This window comes from Vulpes vulpes, chromosome X, assembly GCF_048418805.1.
Source record: "Vulpes vulpes isolate BD-2025 chromosome X, VulVul3, whole genome shotgun sequence".
Lineage (NCBI taxonomy): Eukaryota > Metazoa > Chordata > Mammalia > Carnivora > Canidae > Vulpes > Vulpes vulpes.
The window spans coordinates 29,632,425-29,654,692 of NC_132796.1; the positions used below are offsets into that span (position 1 = coordinate 29,632,425).

At 36.5% G+C, this 22,268-nt stretch overlaps 1 protein-coding gene across 1 annotated transcript in view; it reads right to left on the bottom strand.

Annotated features, from left to right (window-relative positions):
- Positions 1-1,059: 1,059 nt before the first annotated feature.
- Positions 1,060-22,268, bottom strand: part of TMEM47 (transmembrane protein 47) — a 30,490-nt gene continuing 9,281 nt past the window's right edge. Inside the window, exons 2-3 of the mRNA XM_072744645.1 lie at positions 14,494-14,634; positions 1,060-4,446 (exon numbers count right to left, since the gene is read on the bottom strand). Coding sequence (XP_072600746.1) covers positions 4,268-4,446; positions 14,494-14,634 — 320 coding nt within the window. The 3' untranslated portion in view covers positions 1,060-4,267. The remainder of the gene's footprint in view (positions 4,447-14,493; positions 14,635-22,268) is intronic.

The following is a 22,268-nucleotide window of genomic DNA, read 5'->3' on the forward strand; positions in this document are numbered from 1 at the left end:
ATTTTCCCTTGTCAAATCAGAATGAAGTTATGTCTCCATGTCTTCCAAATTCTGAGAAAGTGGGTCATGGATAATTACCAGGCAGGACATGTTTGTAAAAGTGTTTTGCTCATGAGAATTCTGTATACAAATGCAAGTACTTTATACTGAAAATGTAATACATCAAATGAATGATGCTACTCCATCAAATTAGAATAAGGCTGTTGAAAGGGAAATCCCCCAAAATGATAGAATTTATAGCTGTCAAATATACATACTTTTGGAAGTTTCATATTAAATATAGCATAGGATTGTAGATGATTTACAGTATCTTTTGGCAGAAAAAAATTGTGAACCTTTCAACATTTAAGAGTTCATATGAGACATTAAAGGATATTCTAACAAAAATATGTGCTTCGTGTTCAAACTGATTTTATCAACCCAAGAAAGTTTATTCAATTATGTGTGGTTCTATTTATACCTTCAAGAAAAATTTCTGGCAATCATAGAAGTGGATTTTATTGCTTTATTTAAATTTCTTTCTAAGTACACTCACCATCTATAGACACAAAGGTGATGAGAAATTTTGACTTTTAATTTTATGGATTTCTTCACACGCACATGTGCATGTGTACTGAAAATGTAGACTGCTTCTCTAAGAATTAGAAATAATGCAGGAAGGGCAATTTTAACATACCTTGCAAAGGCCGTAAACTAAACAAAACCCAAAATAGAGTATCAACCTTTTGCCACTCCTGTTTCTAATTGTGTCATTAGAGTAGAAAACCGATAGCCTACATTGTATCTCCCTCCTGTGCATTTCAAAACAAAGTTTAGACATTTAACATTCTTTCTTTCTTTTATTGCTTATATAACTCAACTGCAGGGGACAGAAAGAATCTTGGGAAAGAATATGAAACAAAACTAGTATTAAAAAGTTTTACATAAAATGAGCATGTCACAGTAGGTTCTGTTTACTAAGTGATATATATATCATAAAGGAGAACGGGAATTGAAGACATGTAATTTAGGAATCTGTTAATGGGTCTACACAGAAGAGAAGACACAAGTCAAACCACATCAGTGAAACCACTTTTATTTTTATTTTATCCACATAGATAACTTCATGTCAGCTACAAAAATCATGAAATGAAGAACTGATTGTGAAACTGCAAACTCAAAACCACTGGAGTGAGAAACAGGTTCCCCCCAGAGGACTGTTAAAAAAAATAACCAGAATACCATGGATTCATATTTAAGTAGTAAACATGTCATATATTTAAAAATAATAAATATAGAACAGCAGTAGAGAAACCATAGCATAAACAGCATGAAGTATAATTTTATTTCTTAAGACAGATGAAATTTCTAGGCACAGTTTTAGGCATTAAAGAGGACACAGAGGCATAGGTTAGTGTGCGCTGCTCTGTACAAAAATACAGTCTGAATAAATTACATTGCTAGCCATACAATTAGACATCACTTACCAGTCAGTTCATTGCATGTTTAATAATATACAGGTACATGCTAATCCATATATATCATTTATATTTCAAACACATAGGTCTCTCTATATTTGTCTTTAAAATTTACATGTTGAACTTACAAAAAGCTAAATAGTTGTGCAAGAAATCCAAATAACTAGCCCTGCTGAGTATTTTATGCTCTATGTGTGTACATGTATATATCTAAGATAAACAATGGATTTATAGTTAACAGTTTTGCTTGTAAGAAAACATCAAACAAACCTAAAGTGGCAAAGACATAATGTAGGTGAAAATTCACGTGTTTATTCTGATAGACGATACCGTATTTCGGATGAGCAACAACTTTCATGTTGTACTGAGCTCCTTAGTCATGAAATACTTTCAAATATTAGTGATGGTAGAAATATAACATAGGGCTCTTCACTGGGGAGGGGGAAAAAGTTATAGAAGAAATCTACTTTTCAGTGTACTGCAAATATGTTTGCCTTAGCCTATAACATATTGTCATTTTCCAGCCTGTCATATTGACAGAGAATGAAAACTTGAAAAGACTCGAGATGTGGTACTGGTCTAACAGCACACTGCATCCTCTACTAGGACTAAGAAAAGTGCCTCATTGATGTCAGCACCAAAGTACTGTTCTTCCATTATTCAGGAATAAAGAGACTCTCTCACAATAGAGAGTGGTTAGTAGCCGAAATCCCTATCCAACAAATATCGTATTTCTCATGCTGCTCTGACAATACGCAATTAACTGCAAGACAGTCTGGCCCAGATTTTACTATTTCTCAAGAAAATTGCTTCAAAAGATTCTATAATACTAATATTTTTTCTGGAAAACTTCCACCCATAGTTTCTTATGATTCTAGAGAGAATCATATACTTTCATAAAGGTTTCTCTCTAGGATGCATTTAATTACTTTTGTCTGTCATTGCTAAAATAAGATTCAGCCTGGTTCTTCATATTTACTTTGTGATCCTACAGAAAAGTCACAAGATAGGAGGGTTTTTTTTTTTCCTAAGCATTTGAATAATAAAATAGACTTTTTTTTCTGTTGTTCTGGCAAACAGTTCATAAGACATGCTGAAAGCAGAACTCTGTTCTGGGAGGTAAACCAAATTATTAAATACTATTGATGTAGTCCTGCTCTTAACGGATTTTGCAATACAACAGAACATAAGTACGTTTTAAATGATTTTTCCAATGCTTCTTTCCGCAAAAGGGCCAAAACCAGGAATACTGTTTTAGTGTCTTTGTTAACAAAAATAATTATTTATAACTTTTATATTAGAACTGTATATTTGATATAAAAATATGTTTACAACTATCCAAATTTGTATAGTAAACAGGATTAACACAAGTTTGCAGTCTGAGATTAGTGGCAAACTTATTCCCTATCATTGATATTTCCTTCCATTTGAACAGCCAACAAATGATTCCTGTAACATAAATCCATCATAATTGTGTGCACAAATCAGTTAGCCCATTAGTTCACTTCAGAGGACCAGGTGATCACCAATGAATTCTACTCCTCTACTGAGACATTAAGACATTTCTATAAATCTATCACTATTCTTTTATTTTTTTAATAAAGACATTTAAGGTACTTGAAAAAAAGCAGCCTTCTATTTTACTGAATTTTTAACAAACTGATCATTCTAATTGCTACTCTTCTTTGAACTATAGTGCTTACAGAAGAATCATGAATTTTCAGGTTAACACCATTGCAATTTTTCTTCTTTACAATTCTATTAAAACTTTCCAGTGAAACAGTAGAGAACAGAGAGCAAAAGCTTTAAAATATATGTACTTTTGTACAGTAAGTAAGTGTGAATACCAATCTAAGCCTCTTAACGTGTACAAGGTTAGTGTTCAAATCACTTCACTAGAGCAAATGTTACTTTTATGTGTAATAGGCAAATGCATGTATAGGGCTACGGAATAGTTTACTACCATGTATACTAATGGTTCACCTTCTATAAAAATATTTAAGCTTGTTACATACGCACAATTATTTGCGGTAATGTTTGGTAAATGATTTAAAGGGTACTTAGGACAAAAGCAACTCATGCATAGTTCTTTCTAGTTGCCCCAGGGAAAGTAGAGACTCTCAATTGTCCTCATTCTAGATATGGCTGAGGCACAATTTCTAACCACATAATGAAAAGCACATGTCTCCAAGTCTTGACTCCTTTCCCAGGGAGATGCTGACTGCCAAAGCATTGCCTCCCATTCAAAAAGACTATTCTTGAAGGTAGAATATATATACCTTTAACCCATTACACTCAGAACTCCCATTAGGTGCTGAAGGGCAGTTCACCTTTCACAAGCTCACTCAAGCAAATAACCAATGGCCAATTAGTCACTGAGTGGGATAAGCAGGTGATAAGGACTCTATAGCAGTGGAATCCTTGTCAGAGCAAAGGAACTTCTAAATGTTTCTTATGCCAGCTGCTCCCCTGCAGGCAATAGGAGATTCAGGCATTTCTCATTCCAACTAGTTTCTCACAATGGTTGCTGTCATACAGACCCTTTCACTTGTCAAGAAAAATGACATGAACATATTGGAAGTTTGCAGCATTTGCCTATGTCTAATCAGCTCTCTTAATTTGTGCAGGTCCCTAAAATGGATGTAAAAGCTGGTTATGATATTGACAGCCAAAAGGCAAAAGATATTAAATCAACTGAGCAAACTGCTTGATACTCCACAAGTGTTTTAGAAAACAGTGAGTTAGAAAAGATACAGACGTAATCCTTTTGTTGGATGGTTGGTTGTTTTTAAAATCTGAGACTGTTGGTTCTAGTAGTAGTCTTCGTAGTTCTTAGGGTTCAGGCAATAAAGGATGGCACCCCCAAACGAAAATATAGTTGCACCCCAGGCCAGGCCATAACCCCAGTTGAACTCATGGTAAATTTTCAAGCTCACAGTTTCAATGAACTTGATTGGGTAAAGGACCAGGCTGCAAACCTGTAAAACAACTGAAAGAAAAGTAAGTAGAAATTAGAAACATGTTATTTGCAGGAAATAAAATGATACAACATACAAATATATATGAGAATTACTTTTTAATCAAACATAACAGCCAAAAAATTTGAAGCACTGCTTATTCTAGGCGGTATACCTTAAAACATTAATAATTTTTTAACAGTTTCACAACAGAGTAAGAATTAGTCTACTAATAACTAGTAACTCACTATAACAGTATTCGATGAAATAATTAGTACAATATAATAATTTACATGAGCATACAAAGTAGTGATTCTCACTTTACAGACATGCATATGTAACCATCACTATTATGCAAGTAGCACTATAAGCTAAACTGTTCCACTGTACAAAACCTGTAAATAATTCCCCGAGAACAGTGGCCCCAAACACCCCAAACCCTTGCTATTTATGCTCTTGAGGAAGTGAGGAATTCAAATTCATTTGTACTGATGAAACTGGTCAAGCTGTGATTTAAGACAGGCTTTTCTTCCCACTGCTTCTCAAAACCACATAACTTAGCTGACTATTCCAGCAACTCCTACCATGATATCTTCGCTTAAATTCTTCTGATCAAAAACAATTTGATTCCTTTCCTCTCATCCTTAAGAAGGGGCTCAAAAGTCATCTTTGTCAAGAAGCCACATCCAACTCTACTTTTGTAATAGATATAACAGATGATGTTGATATATTTGTTCTTCACCTACTTTCAAAAATGAATTAAATCAATGAAGGCATGGGAGATAATGGTACTGAAAACATAAGCTAATGATGACTCCAACAATTGAGCACAAAACTCAGCTCTTCATTGTTAGCTAAATCTTAGTTCTTCAGTCAGTTGTCAGGGCTAACAGGAAACTGTGATGAGTCATGCCTAATGAAATAAAACAAGCCAATTAATAAGGAAAGGGTTTTTTTTTTTTTAGTATCTAAAATTAAAGTGGTATTTATCCTGTGGATATTTCTATATAGAAGACACTAGATTACATGAGATGATGTCTTCCATCCAAAATCGTAACTTCATATTGCATCAACTATTATATAATTTCTACTTTATTTAAATCAACTTAACTAGAATTTATGGGATGGATCTGCCTCATTCTCTACTATATGACAGCTTCTACCCTCAAGAAACAATCTTTAAAAATCTGGGGTACTATGTAATATGGGACAGGGACTGGCAAGCTACCAAATCTGGTCTGTTTGTTTTTGAAAAAAAGTTTTATTGGAACACGGCCAGGCTCATTTATTTATGTACTGTCTGCACTACAATAGCAAAGCTGAGTAGCTGCAATGGAAAAACCATGTGGCTCATAAAGCCAGAAGTGCTTACTATCTGGCCCTTTATATAAAAAATTTGGCCAACCCCTGGTACATAAATGTTTAGTCAAAATGATTATCATTTAACTTCTCTTTAAAATACTGTGAATTCCAAAAGTACAACAAAAAATGTAACAAGAGACAAGAATAAAATCTGATATAGTAAAAAAGATAACAGTTTATTACATTTTTAAAAAAGATTAGTAGGATGGATAGTGTGTTTAATTAAACTAGAGTTTTGTGCTTTAAAGTCTATGCTCATGTATTCTCAGTACCTATAAAAGATCCTTATTACCAATATGATTAATGTTCCTAGAAAGTCTACGTTAATGGTCCTCTCTCTAGCATAAAACTGATGAACTCCAGAAAATTCATGAGGGTGTGATTCTGCAAAATCATTATTTTCTATAAGGTTCTGACTAAGTGTCAGGTGACCTTTCTGGAGCCAGATAGAAGAATTTGAAATACCTCTGCTGTGCAGTTCAACACTGCTCCAGGCCAGCACTGGCCTACCACAGTTCCATGCTATAGAGTGGATGAATAGGTCCATATGAAAGGAGAATCTCTTGGCATCTAAAATCAACATCACACCTTGTTTGTAGTTTAAAAATCTCAGAAAAGGTTTTAAGTCATTGTTAGGATTAATACCTCATTATATAACCCACACTTCCTCTACTTCCAGCCAGTAAATGCTAAATGTGTATCAATTTTTAAAAAAATTCAGCTGGCTCTGTGACTTTGTGAGGGGAAGGGTGCTTTCATGTATTAAATGTCTTAAAACTTACAAGAAGTCAATTACTATCAACCATGAACTACAGAAAAAAATTGCAAAGTTAGTATGTATGTTTAAAAAACAACAGCATTTCTCCTCAGGTTTTTATACTTGAAGCATGACGATCCTGCTGGTATATGACTGAAATATAAATGTGAATTAGGAATAGTAATTCATTTACTCCTTCAAATTCAAATTCATTCATTCAATAAATGTTTGATACAGTTTAAGATACTGGTAATAAAAGTTGCCACTCTCCTGAGAAGGCAGGCCATTAGTGAACAAATGCAGATTGTGGCAGGAACTGCAAAGAAACATGAAAACACAAGAACCTAAGATAGAGGGATGTAGGCTACTCTTTCAGATCAAAAGCTGAGGAGGAGGAGTCATTTGAGCACAGACCTGAACAAAGTGAAGGATGCAGGTCAGTATAGTGGGGAGAGAGCCGTCTGGGTGAAGGGCACAGGCAGTGCAAAACTCTCAATTCAGGAGCATGCTAGTGTGGCAGGACTTCAGGAAGGCAGCACAGAGAACAAGGCAAGAAGCAGCATGAGATGAGGTGGCTTGAGATGAGACAGCAAAAAGAACCAGGGGGCCCATCCAGGGATGGCCCTGTGAGCCACAGGCGGGGCTCTGCATTTTATTCCAGGGGTGATGAACAGCTGTTAAAGGAGCTTGAGCAGAGAAGTAGTAACTGATCCGAATTCTATTCTAGAAGGATTATATGGGTTCTTTTGTGAAACAGCCAGTCCCTAGGGTGAGTTGTTTACCTAGACTGCTTTTAATATTCATTTCAATGTGTTTTATTTAGTAAATATTTGGCCTCCATGGTATAATACAATGACATAATTTCCCTCTAGTGGAAAAGTGGAAATACAACTCCATTAGGCTCCACTGGCATATTCTCCTGAGCAGCTTTCTTAGAGATAAAGCTTTATTGTGTTGTAGCCAGATGAAAATTACCCTAAAACGCTTTATGCCTCTGAATTATTTTACTCTCTTTAGAATCACTGAGAGAAATGCACGTAATAGCAAAACTGAGAAAAAAAGATATATAAGCCTGCATTTATAAATAACTTTTTCTATTTAATAAAAATACACAGAAGCAGGTAAAAATGCCTCCTTGCCTTGTTTAGATGCTGTGAAGGGAAAAAAACAAACAAACCTGAAGAGTCCAGAACTCAAGAAAACATTATCACACTTATATTTCTACTTTACCACCGATCAATGAAACATAATAGACATTGGCTGCAGAGGCAACATAAGTAAAGTCGTGTAGCCTTTTAGAATTTGAAGGGAATTTGAAGTTCATTTTATACCTCTCTCCACTTTTTTGAAAAGAGGCAACAAAACTACTAACCATGAAATTGCATGGATAGAGGCATGACAAGAACTTAGAGGTACTAATTTTTGTCTTATGTGTAGTTTTCTTTAGGAGGATATTTTTCAGTGCTTTCAATGTTGAAACATTGAAAACATTCAATATTGAAATATTCAATATTTTCTTTGTAGGGGATAGTTCAACATTTATTGGACGTTGACTCTGTGGTAGGTGGAAGGGATGAGACAGAACATAGCCCTTGACCTGTCATATTTCATACTCTATGGTGAAAACTGACTCGTAGATAATTACAAATGAATGTGTTCAACAGTAATAGCAGAAGCATGTTCACTGATCCATTCATTACATGTTTACTGAACTCCAATATTCCAAACACCATTTCTGCCTGGAGAAAGAAGGGAGGGCTTCAGAGAGGAAGCACCACTTGAACTGGTTCTTGAAGGATAGAAGGACTTGGTCAGAAGACAAAAATGAAAAGACCTCTGGGAAAAAGCAGCAGCTTGTAGAGAGCTTAGCAGTATTAAGAGGGTGTAACCCATAGAAAATTCACATGGTTGGAATAAAGGGTACATTCACAAGGAAATGTTTGGCTCACACTCTAAAAGGCGTAGTGTGCCATAAAAATGAGACTGGTTTCTACAGGGAGACATCTCAGAGCTTACTTTAATTGTAGATCCTGTTGGTGCCCTATCCATTTGCTTTCATCTTCATCACTCCGATATATGTCAGCCTGACTTCCAGCTGTCAGCAGCGCCTGCACTTCTTCACCTGACTTTTCCTCTGGCCACTAAAGCTACTTTGCCTGACTGTGGGGCAGGACTGGTGCTCTGGAACATTAACACTGTTGTCTCCCCAGCATTCCCTCAGCCCTCAACGATGACTCTCAGAACTCGGTTTCCAAATACCCAGTTCCCTAGTCCTTCCATTGAAATAACTTTGAGGTGTGTGTTGTAAGCTGGTTTCCAGAATTTTTCCAGGAAGTTTAAGGTCTTTATTGCCTACCTTCCCTTCTCTCACTTTCTGTATCCCTTCTTTTGACTCCCAGATTAAGTACTTGTACTGACTTCCTTGTCTTAATCTGCCTCTGGGAAAACCAAAGGGATGAGTGGCAAGACCCAATGTGTATTTGAGAGCTACACCTCATGTGTTTGTGCACAAGACAGACTATAAACAGGAAGGAGACGAGAGAAGGGAGGCCCCTAGGACACCAGTCAATGCAATGGCTACCTGTGTGCAGTGAGGACTAAGGTGACACCAGCAGGAAAGACACTGCACAGAGGATGAAAAGAGGATGCACTTCACTCAGTAGCTGAATTCTAGGAAAGGGAAAGGAAGGAGTCATGTAGATATTTTAAGTCAGATATTACCATTGAAAGAAAGTAGGGGAAGTTCAAATCTGGGAACAGAGATGTTCCACTTACAGAAGAGTTATGCCCTTGACTAAGGCAGTAATGGGGGCTCGTGAAAAGCTACAGACTGAGAAGATAATTTAGAGATAGAATTGATAGGACTTGCCAGTCAAGTCTCTAAATATGGAATTTACAAAAAGAAAATGGTAATTTGGAAAAAAAACATTTGCCCATGAAGGATTTAATGAAGCGATCTTCTTTTCCTTTTTCTTTTTGAAGATTTTATTTGAGAGAGTGAGAGAGCGAGAAAGAGCGAGAGAGAGCGAGCCCACGGGCAGGAGGAGGGGCAGAGGGAGAGGGAGAAGCAGACTCCCCACTGAATGCCAGAGCCCTGTGTGACGTGAGGCTCATGACCTGAGCGAGAGGCAGATGCTTAACCGACTCAGGCACCCAGGTGCCTCCTTTTCCTTTTTAAATTTAATCTGTAACTACCAAGAGTTATAGTACATATGAAATTATCAGTATTGATACCATAAATTGTTCTAGCCAAAGGGTAGTTCGATACTGATAAAAATCTGTGAATAGAACTCCTTTTCAAGGGACACCTGAGCAGCTCAGTGGTTGAGCGTCTGCCTTCGGCTCAGGGCATGATCCCGGGGTCCTGGAATCAAGTCCCGCATCGGGCTCCCAGAGGGGAGGCTGCTTCTCTCTCTGCCTAGGTCTCTGCCTCTCTGTGTCTCTCATGAATAAATAAAATCTTTATTAAAAAAAAAACCTCCTTTTCAGTATGAAATCTAAGTTGGACACTGGTTTTTCTGCAAAATCTAGACTCAAAATACTTCCAGCCACCTCACTGTACAACAGGATGGTGAGGAGGGCTGCAAAACGCAAGCCTCTAATCAAAGATAGCTCAGAGGTGGAGTTGCAGGATCCTGGGGAGAAAAAAAAAATCACCATTCTATGCAAACATTCATTTACAGAAAGATTTTTGCAGATAGAACACAAAGGAAATATCATTAATAAAATTAGGGGGATTCTGTTATTTAAAATCTGAATTATAAGACTGAGAATCTTCTGCAATTTTTATTAAAGGCATTTAAAAAATGGAAACAATCATCCTAAGTCCCAGTGCGGCATAAAAAAGATCTGCAAAACCAGATGATAAAAGAGGACCCAGAGAGAGGCAGCCCTTTTAATTTCATCAAGTTTTTAGGGAGAACTAGATGCCAGTTATAATCCCATCATCTATTACCTATCATTGTCAGTTACACAATAAGAAATATGCTATAGTCATGTGTATTGGAAACATGCACACTTTCATGATAGGCAATGATTCAGTCATGCTGTACTGATCAATGTGTGGTCTTCATGACATCTCAAATTGCTTACTACCTTCAAGTGTTGCCCTCAAGAGGTGGAATAACGAGCTACAGGATGGACTCCCAACCGCAGTACACAGTTGGCAGCTGAATTCAAAATTCAAGGCTGATTCTGGTCTTGTTTTTTCCGGTGTTATACACACCCAAGTAAAGAGGAGTTGAAACCCTGGCTCTGCAACTTATTAGTTGGATAACCCTAGAAAATCACTTAACCTTCCTGAACCTATTTCTTCATTGATAATATGGGGAAAATAAATACCCAATCTTAAAATTGCTATATTAGAGATAGTATATGTGAAGTGTCTAGCAGTGTTACACATGGTAGGTGCTCAACTGATTATTGTCCACATTATTACAGATAATATGTTATTCTGAAGTCCAAACTTCTATAATCAGTGAGTGAGAGAGTTGTGAGACAGTGTTTTAGATGGGCTGCAGTGATGACTCGCTCTTAACAACTAATCAGGCAGGTGACAAGCCCACACTAAATTAGGGACTTCAGAGAAAAAGGGAAGATGAAAAACCTTTAAGATACATTTGGCTGTCTTTATGACAGCCGGTTAGTCATCAGCTTTTAGTAAATACCCTTGGAGTATATAATCTAACACCAAGGCAATATAGCTACATACTAGAGGTACCCTACATGTATTCATTAAATAAGTGAAGGAAAACATGAATAAATGAAAAAAATCATTTTTGTAACTATTACTTTTATGAGCTGTTTTGGTTTGAGCTTTGTGTTCACATAAAACTTGCTGTTTTGTAAACTGCAAAAAGATAAATGATCTACGAAAAATTGAATTATAGTTATTTACATGCCTGCTTTTCCCTGTCAAATTATAAGCCATACACCTTAGTTATTTTTCCATCATTCATTCAACTATCTACTGAGCACCTCATTGTACCAGGCATAGCACATGGTACTGAATTAATTATGTAGTCCTGTGTAGAGATGTTTCCAAGTGGTAGTGCTGTGTTTGTTTTGATTTTATGTACCGTATATTTCAGCAGAAGAAAGTATTATTTATTTGCTGAGATAGATAACATTCTCTGTGTGAGCACCAAGATAAGGCTTGGTATTATTTGAAAAAAACATTTTGAGAAAAGAGGAGAAACACAGACCATTTTCAAGCAGACCGAGATGAGCAAGAAGGGGAAATGGCCCAAATACATATTTACAAAGAATCACTAAACTGAATTACAAGTGAGACAAGCCAACCAAGAGAATAAGTATGTTTACTATGAAGCAAAACAAAATAAACAGCCATGATTTTCACTAGCATTGTATCAAGTGGGCAGATTTTCCAAATTTGTTAATCTTACGCTCAAATCAATAATGGATTATTATGTGTAATGAGTATCTTTTCTAGAAATCAGCTTCAGGTAACTCTTTAATCGTTTTTCAGATGGGAGAGAGAAACCTTTTCATGACACATTTCAAATAACCAGTAAGTTTTACCTTGCTTATATGCAGTGTGAACACTAAACTAATGGTTATTTCAAAAAAAGCTTCCATAAGCACAGTGTCAAAGAGAATGAGTAAAATTAAATCACAGCACATGTACATTTTTAAAATTCAACAGTATAATGCTTGCTTTAGGTCTCAGTAGGTAAAATATGAATATATGAATATTGCTGTAGGGATTCTTTTCATTATTTTAGAATTTACTAATACTTGTAGTAGCTAGAGCTAAATCAAAATCTTTATTTTGACCAAATCCATTACCTTTAACTTATGTTCATTTACGATATGTTTTCTGTTACAACCAGTACTTATTTTCACATTTTCATAAATTTTGCTATACTTGGGAAAACATACAGAGCTTTTTAGGAAAGAACTAGAAACTCCTATCTTTCTAAGCATGTTTATAATAGCTGCAATAGAAAATGAATTTCTTTATAGATTCTGCATATGCTATTATGTGGTAAGTTAAAGTCTAAATGAGATAGTAACTAGGTAGCACAATAATATTGGATATTTATAAGAGAATGTCTTAGAGTACCTCTAACTCTCCTAAAATCAGGAATATCTGAGTCTTCTAAAATTTTTCAGAACATAATTCCAGTTTTAAAGAATGGTATGCCATTCCAAAATAATTTATCAAGAAATTCTACCACAATTATCTAATCACTATGTTAATAAATCCTAGCTGCAAAGACAAATGTATATTAAAATTAAAATATCTAAGTTATTTCATCCTAAGGATAGAAAGATACGTGATAAATCCATGAACCAAGATATAAACTAGAAAACTGTGATGGAATCTTTAGGAGAATCTTCATATTGTACTAAATGATTCACAATAGAGGTCTTTATTATACAGAAGATCAACAAAAAAATGATAGTGTGGCCACTGCTCAAGACTTCAAAATATTTTTTGTAATACGGTTCTCTACTCTATTAGAAAGTAACTGTGGTGCTATTTAGCTAGTCTTCTGGGTCTCTTAATGCAATGTTCTGTCTGTAAGAGGTACCTAATAAACAGCTGAATGAATGAATGAATGAATGAGTCAGTAGTGAATGAGCCACTAGTTCAAAAGTCAGTAGCCTCCTGGCCCCGGCTCTGCTGGTAACTACTATGCAATCTTGAGCAAGTCACTTAAGAGATCTGAATTAGATGTACTTCTAGATTCCTTCAGCCCTCTGGACCTTTGTTTTTATGACACCTACATTCTGATCAGTCTTTGTGGATATAAAAAATGAATACAAACAGCAGGGGGCAGCAGAATACTTCTGATCTTCTATTTTTAGATCAAACTATCCTTCAAACCCTGAGAAACTTCATCTGTTCCCATCTTTAAACAGCTTTAGAAAAAAATCCGTCTAACAGCCGAGATGGTTCTGTCAGTGTCTCCATTATTGACAGTCACAGGGGCTTATTTTGCAGTCTTCAAATCAGATGTAACTGACGGGAAATTGAAGGCACTACAAGAATATTTCAGTTTGAATAAAAAAGAACAATATATTCAAGGCTATTCTTATAAATGAAAATTAAAACACATAAAGTAATGTGCTGAGTTTTTAGTCTTGTAAACCCTCTTTCTAAATACTTCCCCGATTTTAGCAAAAGCTCCACCTTACCTTGCTTGATATTTTCATCCAGGCTGTGCCTTATAGAATAATGGTTGTTAAATTACTAACTATGCCGCTGACCACATGCAACTGAATTGTCTGATGCTTCGAGTTCTAGATGATCATTTTTCATTATAAGCATGTTTGTTTCCACACAGATTTACCCCTTTAAGGCTGTGTATACTGGAATTTTTTCCAGTTTCAGGTCAGAAAAAAATAACGTTGCCTTAAGAGCACCACAGGGGCAGTAAAAGGGCTGGGGGGAAGCTAAATGTAAAGAAAGACTGTTGGTAAATATACCTGCAGCAATTTGTAAGGCAATAGCCCTGTCAAGAACTATTACTTATCTATGTTTTAGTTAGAAGTTTAAAAACTGCCACTGTGCAGGGCGCCTAGGTGGCTTAGTCAGTTATGCATCTGCCTTCAGCTCGGGTCAGGGTCTCAGGTCCTGGTCTCCAGGTCCTGGAATCAAGTCCCGTATCAGGCTCCCTGCTCAGCGGGAGTGGGAGGGCTTGCTTCTCCCTCTCCCTCTGCCAGCAGCTCTGCCTACTTGTGCTCTGTCAAAAAAGTAAATAAAATCTTAAAAAAAAAAAAAAAAACTGCCACTGTGCTCCATGAAATACTTAACACACTGAAAACTAGTAATATGACAAACCCTTAGTCAATTTACCTTAAGATATAACAAAAGCCTCTCCATTTGTATATAATGCAGCAACCACATGCTGCTTTTGCATGAGAACGGAGGGATGGTAGAAAGGTTCCTGAAACTTGAATACCAGTGTGAAAATAATAAGTATATATTTACCTGCTGCAAAAAGCATGACAGCAACAGGTCTGTAGAAGCGCCTTCGAGATCCCACGCAGATAGAAATCAAACCCACCAGGAATGCAATAAGAATGATGGCAGCACCGCCCAAGAGTAAAGCCAGAGTAGCAATCTGCCAATCTGGAAGGAAAAAAAAAAAAGTATTGCTTTTAAGCAGGCAGTCTTCAAAGAATCAACAGAATGATGTTCAGCAGCCTGTGTCTAGCTGCAGCTAAATACATGTGATCTTACTGCATGCTAAGCACCGAAATTTTTTTGCAACAAAAATTTGTATAAATGTCCTTATTCAGGGAAGTCTCTTATGCTAAGCTCAGCAGCGTTTTTAGACCAGGGATTTGCCATGCTTTCCGAAGACTCTTATTAAGCCCATATGGTAAATGTGGTGTCCTTTCCATAACCTATTTTCATTATTATTTATTGCTTTTTCTATTGAGCTATGAAGTTTACAAATCTTAAATATGAAAGTCAAAAACATGATGAAATGTTATATATATTCGTACCCCCATATAATAACCACCATCCAGATTAAGATCTAGAACATTCTCTCCACCAGAGTTCCCTCATGCCCCTCCCCAGCCAATTATCATCCTCCCACCCAGGCTAGTAATGGTCAGCTATCAACATGGATTCATTTTTGCATGTTCTTAAACTTTATGTAAACGGCATGAACTCTTTTGTGTCCAGCTTTTAAGTCTGTGATATGGATTTTGTGTCTGGCTTTTAGGTCTCTGATATCCACCCATGTTGTTGTGTGGCAGTAACACATTCTTTCATCCCCACCCCCCCCACCCCCGTCCTTTCTTGTAAAGCCTTCTTTCTCCATACCAAAACAAAAAGAAAGAAAAGAAAAACCAAGTTTTTATTTGCCTGTCTCTTCCTCTCTCTTCCTCCCCTTCTCTAGAACAATTCCCCCAGCAAAGTGGCATCAGGAGAATCTGCTGCTGTTTGTCTTTCCCTCCTTTCATTTCATTCTAATCTCACTGTTGTATTTACCACAGAGATGGTTTGTGAAAGTATTCCCAGGGAGCCAGAATGTACTCTAAATAGCCACTGGGCCCCTTTCTTCATTCATACATGGAACAGCAAGCATATACTGACCACATGCTATGTACAGGTCTCTGTATGTGGATATTTTGAGTCTCCCATGTACTTAAACATAAACCTCACTGAAGTGCATGTCATTTCTTATAAAAATGTAGAAATAGGGTGACAGAAACTTGGCCCATTTCCCATTCCATAAGAAGAGTAGAATGTTCTCTAAGAAGCAGCAAAGTGAATTTATGAAAGCACTATCCAGGTTAGGAAGCATCACACACACAAAAAAATGATGCTGTGCAGAACACTCTCCTGTGGGGGTCCTTTGGAAGTCCCAGGCTGCCTCTTCTGACCTTCACTTTAATGTATGTGTAGAAAATGAAAACAGACCTTAATTCATAGTTAAATTGCAATGTAGTCTATCCAAAGTCAAGAACTCATGGTATTTTGATGCTGCACTCTGAAATTATCCCTCCAGAAAGATTCCATAGTGCACTCTTTACCACTGTAGGATAAGGGATGAATGGAAGAACCTACAAAACCCTAGGATTTTCTTCTTTTATTTATATTATGTCTCCGCCTCAAGTGTCCTCTTCCACATTCTTGCTTTCTAATAAATTCTGGATTCAGAATTTAGTTCAGACTGGTTCAGACTGAACCAGAACTCACACTGCATTCAGGAAACAAACAAGGGGAAAACAGAAAAAATCCACACTTTTTAAAATATAAAGGTGAATTGCAAGGAAATGGAGAGTATTTTTATGCCATCTACTTGTAACAAAGCCATATAACTTCAAACAAAAGTATATCTGGCTTTCAACTAGAGTTTAAAAGGATAGCCATAGTATGGGTTTTTTTTTTTTATTCCATAACAGCATGTAGCTTTGAATTAAAAAAAAAAAAACCAAAAGAATAATCCTTACATTTGGAAGTCTCTAAATTTCTTTGAAAAAGTTTATACAAAGCACAATTATTTTTCACTTTAACATAACAGAAATCCTTCTGAAAACGTTTAAGTTTGAAATTTCTGAATAAGTAAAATTTTCATTGTATCAAAGCGTTTGAGGTACAAAAAAAATACCATCCATTCATCCGTCAAATTCTTTAAGAGAGCCTATGCTGAATACTTTTTAGTTGGACCATTATTTTTATAAAATGATTACTACTTTTAGCAACTCTCTCCAAATTATTTCAATAAGAATTTTTAAAAAATCAATTTTAAGTCTAGACACAAGTAAATATTGACTTATTTAAAAAAATAACTTAAAAGATAGCTTTATTTTCTAATAAGCTCTTTCACACAGCCCAATATAAATGCATAAAATGCCACACACTTTGACTATTTCCACTAAATCCAAAATAAAAAAAGGATTTTTGATTGCTTTTCTCCATTTAAATATCCTCAAAGAATAGCTAAAATACATGTGTTTGTTTGCATTTTGTAAAAACAAACTAAGGCAGACAAACTGGGCAAAATTTCCCTATAAAGGGCCAAAGGGTATTTTCAGTTTTATGGGTCATGGTCATGGGTGCTGCAACTACTCAACCTCTGCTGTGTGGTGTGAAAACAGCCATAGACAACATGTAAATGAATGAGCATGTCTATGTCCCAAACTTTATCTACAAAAACAGGTGATGGACTGGTTTTAACCCTCCAGCTAAAATTTACTGACCCATGGTCTGTACTTTATGTACCACTTAGAAATGTTGAACTTTTTTCTAGGTAAAGGTGTCTCAGGAAATAATTATTTCATAATAAAGTCAAGTTGATAAATGAGTTATATAGGAGTACAAAGTGATGCTTATCCAGTTTGGCAATCAAAAAGTACAAAAAAAACGGGATGCCTGGGTGGCTCAGTGGTTGAGCGTCTGCCTTTGGATCAGGGCGTGATCCTGAGTCCAGGGAGCGAGGAACCTGCTTCTCCCTCTGTCTATGTCTCCGCCTCTCTCTCTCTGTCTCTCATGAATAAATAAAACCTTTTAAAAAAAAAAAAAAAGGACAAAAAACCCCAAATCTCACAAAATGTTGAACTTCCTTAAAATACTCTCTTTCATATGGAAGACCAATAAAGTGCAGTAAGAGCCACCAGAATAATACTTACTAAAAGGGACTAAAAGCTAATTAGGAAGGGAATGTCTTATGGCACAGTAAGTGGTTCTAAAAAGTAAGTGGATACAACTGATTCTGATCCCCACCCTCCCTACCCCCCCACTTTTTAAAATATTTATTTGAGAGGAGGCAAGGCAGAGGAAGAGACACTCTCAAGTGGACTCCACAATGGGCACAGAGCCTACCTTGGGGCTCCACCTCATGACCCTGAGATCACTACCTGAGCCAAAAGCAAGAGTCAGTCACTCAACCAACTGTGCCACCTGGGTGCCTCCTTATTTTCTTCTTAAGGTCCTGTATTTATTTTTAGTACTGAGGGTTGTGGCTAATGAGAAAGTCCTCCTAGACATAAAGTCAAAAAGGCATGTGACCAGTATCACACCATCCTATTGCTACCCTTCCCTTTGGTCCTGAACCATAGATAATGCCTGTTCATACACAGAAGCCATTTCATTTTACAGGAGCCTAGAACTGGGCCATGTCTGCCATTGTCCCGGCCAGAAGTTCAGGGCTTGGACTGAAGTTCGGAGCCCATATCTCCGGTAGACAGTGCCAAGTTTTGAGATTGTTGTCATTTCGTCTATTTGGAATGATTCACTCAGGCAGGTTACCCAGGACCAAAGCTTTAACATGCTGATCGGTTGATCATCAATCAGGAAGCGAGAAAAGTGGTTCGATAAGGCTACCATCGTCAGTGAGACGCAGGGCACTCTTCACAGTTCAGCACTAGGTACTCTGAAGCTGAGAACAGTCTTGTGGCATGGTGCCTCTTTCAGTTAACAAGCAGAATCCATTCCTGTCCGAATATTGGGGCCCGCCTGCCTTAGAGGTGAGCTAAAGTCAGTGACTATGTAGATTGGCCTGATACCATTTCCTCTTTCTTGCTGAACAAGACTAGAACAAGACTAGAATATGGAGAAATTTCAAAAAGTGAAAAATAGTTTTATTGATATCTAGTGATGGCCATTAAAATAATTTATGCTGGGCTTCACGTATACACACATACTTACTTACCTACCAAATGTAGATTTAACAAAATATACGTAGACAATGTTTTGTTATATACTGTAGAACTTGAACAATTTTACAGTAATATTATAATAAATGACCAAACAACTTGTCTGGCTTTTCCATCAGAAGGTTTGCATATCACAAATACTTGCTATCCCACATTCACTGTTTGCAAAACAAATTAAAATGTCATAAAATTCTCAATTTTCAGGCCCATTTCTTAAAAAAATCATCTATTTTAAGTTCCCATAATTGGTTAATTTCTACATCAATCTTAGTCCCACAATTTTATAGCCCTCACAGTATTTAGTCAGATGAAGTGTTAAGAGCCCTTAGAGATTTATTACTCTGCATTAGTTTTACACATTTCTATAAATGATAAACTGACACCGTAGTGGAGCAGTGAACATAAACCAGCTCTGCGGAACATCAAGGGCCACAGTGCTATTTTACAAATTGCAGTGCTCCGCACAATTAAAACTGGTCATTGTTCAATGTCAGGCCAGTTGATCTGAAATCTGAGTTTGGTTTCCAAGAGCTCAGAAAACAAGTGATAATCAGGTTTGATGAAAAAATGCACATCGTTGGTCCATGAACCAGTAAGGGCTCAAATGGGCAGAGAAGAATGTTTCAAATCTGGAACTCAAACCTGAAATGAGGCTGCCATAGTATCTGTCAAGTTCTGCTGAGGAGTCTAGCAGTCCTCACCTCATCTGCAGTTTCCCTTTCCATGCTTTCGCTGACCCACGGCCCAACGCAGTTCAGTCTGGAAGTAGAGGATACTCCTCCTGATGGATCATCAGAAGGTCAATAGTTGTAGCCAAAGGCTACATCCCAATGCCTGTATCATTCACCTCACTTCGTCTCATCGTACAAGCCTTTTATCTCACATCATCCCAAGAAGGATGAGTACAGCACAATACAATTTTCTGAGAGAGAGATCACATTTACCTAGCTTTTATTATAGTATATTGTTATAACTCTTCAATTTTATAATCTTAGTTATTATTGTTGCTCTCTTACTATGCCTAATTTAAAAATGAAACTTTATCACAGGTATGTGTGAATAAGAAAAAACAGTGTGTGTGTGTGTGTGTGTGTGTGTGTGTAGGGTTCAGTATTACCCACAGTTCCGGGGGTGTTGGAATGCATCCCTCACAGATAGTATGAGGGGGACAACTGTTTTGGGGCAAAACTGACACAATGACACACAGTTGGCACTGAACGTGCACCTGTGGAAGCCAAGGCTCAAGGTTTAAGTGTGTGCTTCTCTGCTAGTGCTTTCTCTAAAAAAAAAAAAAAAAAAAAAGGAAAAAGATAACAGGAATGAATATATATATAATGTTATACTTCCCCCTGCAGCTACAGAATCAAAATTGGGCAGTCCTTATGCCAGAACATCAAGTCCAGCATTAATATGCAACTCAGGAACTAAATTCAAGCCCTCTTTCAAGGTATCTTTATTAGCTGGCGCCAGAGTTTCCAATGTCTATAAATGCTTTAGTATTCTGCAGAATTGTGCTGACTGACTTTACAGTCTAATACATGAGACTGGTCTGAAATTGCCACTGCATTATGAAAATTCTATGAGCCACATTATAGTTGCCAAATTGGAGAATTCACATTCCTTTAGGGAATTCGTGGTCAAAATTTCCTTCCAATTTCCAGGAAAGGCAAAAATCTTAATGACAATACACTTTCCGCGCTTTTGAACCAAGGTGAAATGCACCACACCAGTGCCCAAAGCTTTCCTCCACCCATCTTATTTCAAAATCTTTAACTTGTCAAACACTGGGTAATTTATTTACCCCAGTAGGTATTGTTTATACTTTGAAATTAGTTCTACTGTATATAAATCCCTGAGCACACAATTGCCACTTCTAAGAAATTAGATAAAATTAAAAAGCAACAAAGAAACAGATTTTTAACCTTATAAATTCAACTATCACAGTTTGGGTAGGTAGGATTTTCCTAAACGTATTTTAATGTTTTAATACAGGAGTATCACTGTTCTAGAATTCTCATCACAAACTGAAATATTGATTTTTAAATAACTTTTATAATCACATTCAAATTTGCCACTTTTATTTTCATCTTTGAGTTCCCTAAAATACAGTTATGTTAACCAAAATGATATCTATAACTGTAATCAAAATCGTTTACTGTTCCACCTTGAAGAGATTTCCTATCATCTTGACATTACCTCACAGGTCATCCATAAATCCTCCCTAACTCACCCACGTAAGCTGGATCTTTTCACTCATCCCCAGCAAACTTTCAGTTCTTCTAAATACATTTATTCACTTGTAGGGCATATGTATACCAAAACACTTAAATTTGTTTTAATTATATTGGTGAGAACTCAGAAAGCGAACTCACTATTGCCAATTTCCTTTTATTATCAGAAATGGGAAATACTGGGGTAGTTTATATTTGTCGAGGGGAAAACGAGCTCCAGTTACAGAAAAACATTTCAAACCCAAATTCTCCAACACAGCCATCTCTTCACAAAAGACCATGTCTTTTTCCTGACTATCTCATCTTATTAGAAATTATGACATTTAATTATTTTCATCAATTGTAATTTAGATATTTGAGATGGATGCTATATACTTCCGAGTTTGGACAGTAAGTCCGTATCCTCATGTATGAAGAATGAATCAAAATAGCGTTATTTTTTTTAAAAACTGCAAAAAAAAAGTGTTATTTTTTGTAAAGGGATGGTAACTATAGACTTAACAGCCAAAATATTCCCAGAGGTATCAAATGATTCACTTCACTTTTTAAGTCTGCATGTGTCAAACGAAGTTGAAAACCTAAACCATTACTGAGGGAGTTTAAACTTTGTTTTCTTGACTAAGTTGCATTCCGACCTAAATCCGTCAGTGTTGCATTAATTTCCACTATTCCATGAGATACAGACACAAACAAAGTCAGGCAAGAGAAGAATTCCGATTCTTATTTCAATAATTAAAAGGATCATGTCTTTTCAAGCAACAAATATCAAATCTAACACTCTTCATGGGCAAAGAGTTAAGGCAAAAACTTATGTCTTTTACAAAATGACAATATAGACACTGTACGCTGTGTCGCACAAAGTGAAATGGAATATTAGAGAAGCACTTACCTTAGATATCCACGTTAGTCAAGTTGCAATGATACAACTTAGAGTCCTACTCTTCAGGCCAATTTATGGATAAAAAAAATGTGTTAAGAGTTTAGTGCCAATGTGATTTTAAGCAGATACAAGACCCTAGGTAACCATGCAAATTAGATGTGACAACTCTAATGACCAAAGTGCAGGTCAATTTTGCCAAAATTCTGGTTGTCCAAAAGTACTGGCCAGGTTGCTGATTTTTCAATCCATGACAATTTCATTTAAGACTTTTGAGTTCTTTTGTGTTGGTGTTAGGATACACATCTCTTTAACAAATCAAGGGTCATTTTAGCTGCTTCACAGAATTCTATCTCAGAAAATTTGGTGAAAATGCAATTTATCATCTAAATACCATAGCATCTGGTATCTTTCCCGCCAAATCAGACCATTATGTACAGTGCTTAGCAATGAGCCCTGCTATTAAAGCATGTTGCAGAACGT